Source organism: Vicia villosa, unplaced genomic scaffold, assembly GCF_029867415.1.
Source record: "Vicia villosa cultivar HV-30 ecotype Madison, WI unplaced genomic scaffold, Vvil1.0 ctg.000444F_1_1, whole genome shotgun sequence".
NCBI lineage: Eukaryota > Viridiplantae > Streptophyta > Magnoliopsida > Fabales > Fabaceae > Vicia > Vicia villosa.
Window position 1 is genome coordinate 955,091 of NW_026705212.1, and position 6,608 is coordinate 961,698.

At 36.8% G+C, this 6,608-nt stretch overlaps 1 protein-coding gene across 1 annotated transcript; it reads left to right on the forward strand.

Annotated features, from left to right (window-relative positions):
• Nucleotides 1-757: 757 nt before the first annotated feature.
• Nucleotides 758-1,315, forward strand: LOC131628357 (uncharacterized). The gene has a single exon (XM_058899198.1). It carries the CDS (start codon nucleotides 758-760, stop codon nucleotides 1,313-1,315), a length of 558 nt encoding a protein of 185 aa, XP_058755181.1.
• Nucleotides 1,316-6,608: the final 5,293 nt, after the last annotated feature.

Genomic DNA, 6,608 nt, shown 5'->3' on the forward strand with positions numbered 1-6,608 from the left:
TGGTCATTAAACATTTGATATATGCACGAACAATGTAAATGAAAATCATAGAACCAATTATATATGATCTAAACTTTTTCAATGCATACATCATTGCATGCAATTCTTTTTCAGTTGTGGCATAACTGATTTGAGTGTCATTTAAAATCATGCTTGCATAGTGTATAACATGGAGACTTTAGCCTTCCTTTATCCTAATGTTGCTTCTACCACATAATCACTAGCAACATAGAGTAATTCAAAATCAAGTGTCTAATCCGGTGTTGTAATTATAGGTGAAATTATTAATGTCTTTTTTAAGTTTTCAAAGGAAATGAAACAAGAATCATCAAAGTTGAAAAACACATATTTATTAAGCAAATTGCTTAATGGTTTGGAAAATTTGAAAAAAAATCTTTGATGAATCTCATGTAGAATTCTGCATGTCCAACAATCCTGATGAATTTAATATTTATTGGTGGAGGAAGTTTCTTGATTACTTCTACTTTGACTTTGTCAACCTCTATTCCTCTTGAGAAGATTTTGTGTCCTAATATTATGCCTTTTGTTACCATAAAGTGGAATTTCTCCCAATTCAAAATCAAATTAGTTTTAAGGAACCTTTTCAATATGGTGTCCACGGTGTTTAAGAATAAGTTAAAAGATGCTCCAACCATCAAGAATTCATCCAAAAATACTTCTAGGTATCTCTCGATTAGATCAAAAAAGATGGCCAGCATACACCGTTGAAAAGTGGAAGGAGTGTTGCACAATTTGAATGGTATTATTCTATGTGCAAAGATGTAAAATATATGACCAGTTGGCAAAAGATGATGAAACTGTGGATTGGAGTCACATTATTCAGTATAATGCCGCGCGGCCTAGAGCAGTTGTCTGTCTTTGGCTTGTGTACCATAGGAGGTTGGCGACAAAAAGTAGGCTCAAAAGGTTAGGCCTGCTGCAGGAGGATGTGTGTAGCCTGTGTAACGAGCAAGAGGAGGATATCGACCATCTGATGTTAAACTGTGGTGTTACAAAGCATGTGTGGCCGACGATTTTGGATTGGCTTGAGGTGAAACATAAGTCGGGTCAGTGGCAAGTGGAGAAAAAGTGGGTTGTGCAAAATACCAAAGGAAAAGGATACCATTCTTACATGCTGAAAATCGCTATTGCCGAAACTGTGTATGGTTTATGGATGTATCGCAACAAGTGTGTCTTTGGTACAGATGCTAATGAAGATGCAACAAAAATTGTTCCCAGGATCATAGACTCTATTGTATATAGAGGTTGGTTAAAAGTCAAATATAGGAAGAGAATAGGTTTGCTTATGATGTAAGGCCTTGATGGCAAATTTTGTGTAGTTATTGTACATAATTCATTGATATATATATATATATAATATCTTCTTTTATCTCAAAAAAAAGATGTAAAATATATGTAAATGGTGTTTTTCATGATATTCGGGGTTAATTATGATCTGATTGTATCCTAAATAATCGTATAGGAAGCAGTAAAATGCTTGACCAGTCAACCTTTCCAGCATTTTTCCATGTAAGGTAGTGGAAATGTTTAGAAGGGACGGCATATTCGTGCGACTGCCAACTAAAATGGTTACAAACCCAGTATTTTTGTACCTTCTCTTTATACAAGGTCATCATCAAGGAATAGGTATCGATCAAAAGAGAATTTCCCTCAGGGACTCTGTAGAATATTGGGTGGGTCTCAGGAGTTTGAGGAGTTACCAGGAGGAACCAATCTTTAAAATTTTTCCAATTGTCCGTAAACGCCAAACATTTTGGATGTCTGATGAAATAAAAGTACCCCCCGAAGGTGGAGAAAAACACAAGAAAGAAGGGTTTGAATTGTGTTCTTCCAAAAACATATTTCCCTTTCTTTAAAATATTTTCTTTCTTTTGGTGTCTCATTATTTGGATATGCTATGATTTATGTTGCGGAAGCATATTTGAAGTAGAGTTGCATAACCAATGAGACATTCATTTTAACTTCTGTATTGTCATACCCCAAAATTTGCCCTCATATATTTACGAACGCCATTTTATTTCGAATAAATGAATTGGCACAGTTGGTAAGAATTTGAGCGTGAAAAGCACAATAGTGAGAGGTCCCTGGTTCAAATCTCACTTCTAACAATTTTCCTTTTTATTTAATTCTAACTTTATTTCACTTTTATTCAAAAAATCACAAAAAATGTTTTTATATATATATATATATATATATATATATATATATATATATATATATATATATATATATTTAAGTATTATTTTCATATTCAAAATACCTTTTTTACTTTATTCATATTTTATTCAAAAAATTAAAAAGATTTAAAAAGATTTTGCTTCTCTTTGCATTTTAGAATGATATTTATATTTTAGAAAATAATCAATTTAAATTAGTATATTTTATTTGATCCATTTGAATTTTATCTTTCCAATTTTGTTAACCTAATTTTACACTATAAATTGTCACAATTTCTACACTTTTAGAGGACTAACAATTGATCACTAATCCTAACCTAACCAGCACTTTCACGATGAACAATTAACCCTACTCACAAATTCACACTCACGTATTGATTTTGTTACGGAAAAAAGAAGAAGAAAGACATTGATCCTGCATCAACCTGTTAACAACGGCAAATCGGGAATAACAACATCATCACCTCACGTTCAATACTGTGAATCGTAACCGCAAACACGCATATGAATCCAAAGCTGCAGATCGCGACCCGTTTCCGATCCAGAACCTAGATACACCACTTCAAGATCCGCAACAGCGTCTCCCCTTTGGTGCCACTTCAATACGACGTTCAACATCCAACCTTCACAGATCGGACTTGCAAGGGAGAAGCCAAAGAAGTCATTTACGAAAACAATTCGCGGCAAGAAATTTGAAGCAGCACGAACCTACTGTTGAGAATCAAGTGTGAGGAAGAAGTCCCACATTGGTTAGAAAAGGGAAGAATTAACACTTTATAAGTGAGAGAACCCACACACCTATCACCTTAAGGTTTTAGGTGGAGATGTGGTGTGCCTCTCACAAAGGTGTATCCCAAGTGAAATAATGCTCCCTCCGAATTGCCCCCAACAGTGGTATCATGAGCCTTTGGTTCGAGAAAGGGACCGGCTAAAACTTGTAGTTGAAAGTCAACGGATACATGTAGTTGAAGAGAGTCAATGGATACATGTAGTTGAAGTCAACGGATACAAGTGTATGTGGAAGAGAGAGCTTTCACATGAGGGGAAGCATTGTGGACTCACACTTGAGGGGGAGTGTTGAGAATCAAGTGTGAGGAAGAAGTCCCACATTGGTTAGAAAAGGGAAGAATTAACACTTTATAAGTGAGAGAACCCACACACCTATCACCTTAAGGTTTTAGGTGGAGATGTGGTGTGCCTCTCACAAAGGTGTATCCCAAGTGAAATAATGCTCCCTCCGAATTGCCCCCAACACCTACATCAGTGACAGCACCACCGTTACAATCCATCACCGGCAGCGATTAACGCTCAGCCACTCGTCGGAGGACGCAACACCGTCGACGACCACAAAGCCCAGATCGTGATGCATCTGAAACTACACTTAGGTTCTTGTTGAAGAAGACAAAGGTAGAAGAGAGAAAGTCGGAGATCATTACCGTCGCCGATGAATTGCTAACTTACAGCGGCAACACAACATCGAATCGCAACGTATCAATTACAGCGGTAATGCTCTTTCGATTCGTCTTCCACTTCTTGCTTTTGATTAACTCATTTGGTTGTTTGTTTTTTGTTTGAGATTTGGTTGTTGTTTGTATGAAATTTGAGTTTTATTGGATTGGAAAATGGGTGAATAGATGAAGAAGAGAAGAAGATGAGGTTTGTGTGTTTGGATCGTGTAGGCATAATGGCTGGTTGGTTTATTTTTTTTCTCTTTTATTTATTTATTGCCACTTGTCGTAACTTGTGTGGATGTAGCGTTAATGGGATATGGGTAAGACCACCCCATCTATTTGTTTTTGCTGAACGTATCTTTTTCTTTTTATTCATTATTCTTATTCATTTGGTTTAGTTTTTTTCTTTAATTTTAGTTAATGATTGTTTGGTTAGTGTTATAGCACTCTTAGGATAGTTTTAATTAGGATCCCCATTTATTTAGATAATTTATCATTGATAAACAAGGAAAGATAACATGTGTCCTTTTTAAGTTATAAAGAGAATACTAAAAAACAATAGAAATATTTAAAAACACAAAAAATAATAATGATACCTTTTTCTTTATTTGCTTATCAAAGATAAAAAAATCACAAAAATATTAGAATTTAGTTTTTTTTCTTTCATTAAGAAAATACCAAAATATTTTAGTGCTTTCTTTATAATTTAATATTTTTTTTAAATGTCTTTCATAATAGCATTTGCTAATATTTCTTTATTATATCTGTATTAACATTTTCGTGTTTTGCGAGGTAATACCATCGTGAGCATTGGGTTCGACTACACATGATTCTAGCATTCAGGTCACAACAAGTTTTCTTTCTTAATAAGTAAACCTTAGGGGTTTATTGTTAGGGTCTGCATTTCCAGTTCTCTCCTTTGTGTCAAATTTTCAGAGTTGCTTCAAATACACTCCGACTACGCGCCACGTCAAATTAACAGCTAAGTCCTATTTCATATTTATTTTAAACATTCATTCTATTTTATTATTGTTTCTTCCCTCCAAATTAGAGTTAGCCTTAATTGTCGTTGAATTAGCCATACACTCACTGTATTTTATTCTTCTGTCAATTCTCAGATGGTTAGAGTCAATGCTTCAGGCTACCTCCGACTATCAACCTTCGTCAATCGAAGCTAAGTTTCTTTTACTCTTGTTCTTTTATTATTATTTTATTGATTAGGGTTAACTATGATTGCTTCTGAACCGATAATGCACTCACCCCCTCTGTTTATTCTTTCTTTTCCAATTTTCAGGGTTTGTCAATTGCCAAAGCTACGCGTATCGGTAACCCTAAAACCCTAAACTCTACTGTTTTATGTTTTAATTATTGCTTATTATCCCGCGGGTTTCAATTCCCCTCTCCTCCGCTGGTTACAATCTCCTTCCCCGTATTTGTTATGTTACTGCGTGGTTAGTAATCCTAGGGAGTGCAAGTCTTAATTGAATTTAGAATCACTTAATTTTTACAAGATAAATATCTGAATTAATCACGTGATTGTTGCACCCACGCACACTTTTGGGGTAACCTCTCTGTTGCCTTGTTGCCTGTTGCCTTGTTGCCTGTTGCCTTGTGTTTTTTGCAGAATAGCCATGTCCCTCGAATACGAGGATACCTCAGCCATGTTGCCTCGATAAATAAAGGTCATACGACCCTAATGATGCTGCCTTCGATACACTATATGACCTCGACCCTCGAAAGTTGCCTACGGAAAAGGCTGGGGTATCCTCTGGTTGCCTACGAATAAGGCTGTTCTGGTCTTTCCCTTAGACTACCTGCCTCTCTATGGTATGGGTTAGTCTTATGGCGAAGGATATTTCGATGACCCGTTTACCTCCAAATGAAAGGCTTCCTGCCCTCTATGGCATGGATAGACCCTTTCACCCTGAAAGGCTAAAAGAACCCCTTTTTTTCAAATTATAAGGTAATTGCCCCTAATTGCCTTGCTCTGGCTAAAATGTCTTTTATCAACTTCTTCTTTTCTAAACACTTTCAAGGCTACGCTCATTTACGAGCTAAAGTCCTTGTTTCTTCATCTTCTATACATTTCTAAACTTTTGGTTTCAAAACGAGCAAAGCAATTAAGAGCCCATGGAAAACCATGGATGCAAAGGGTGCCTTACACCTTCCCTTTGCATAATTACCCCCCGAACTCAAAATTTCTTTTAAAGGTTTTTTCTGTTCTTTTAGCCTTTCTGATAAATTTGGATAAAATAAAAGTCGGTGGCGACTCATGCTTTACCGCACATCTCGATTATAAAAGTCAGTTCACCGTATTACAGAACTGGCGACTCTGCTGGGGATAAAAATTCGATAAAAGAGGGGTTACCTTAAAAGTTTAGGATTCACTTTAATTGTTTTCTATTGTTTGTTTTGCTTGTTTTAATTTTCAAGGCTGTTTTGGGAATTCTGCTGTGTGAAAGGTCCTACACCCGGATCTAGTGTACCTTAGGTATGTGGCATTAGACCAGGGAGGCTGTACGACATGTATCGTTATGGTTGAACTGGTGGCCACCGTTAGTGCGACGCTTTGGTTTGTCCTGATGGCCCTTGAATCTGATCGAGGAGACGTTTGGCTACCGCGTGGTGTCATAAGCACTAATTCGCCCTTAGAACCTTAGTTGAACTTGACTTTGGCCTATAGGAAGTAGCGAGATGGCTGGCTTTGGATTCCTGACTGAAGCTGGTTGATACTCGATGCTACACTCATTGAGATTGGACTCAAGGGATGCTTTTGGCTGGCCGATTGTGCGCTATGTTGAGACAATGCCCACGAGAAAGATCAGGGATATGAGCACCATAGAACCCGGTTACTATTCTAGGACAGGTGGAACCAACTAAATGTCAGTGGGGAGGGTACTTACCTACGAACTTCAAGCAAGCCTCTAAACCTAAGGGCACTTGTGTGACTTGTTTGTGT

Bases quoted from the DNA above. Each gene is read 5' to 3' on its own strand.
- LOC131628357 (XM_058899198.1), top strand. From the start codon at position 758: ATGGTATTATTCTATGTGCAAAGATGTAAAATATATGACCAGTTGGCA.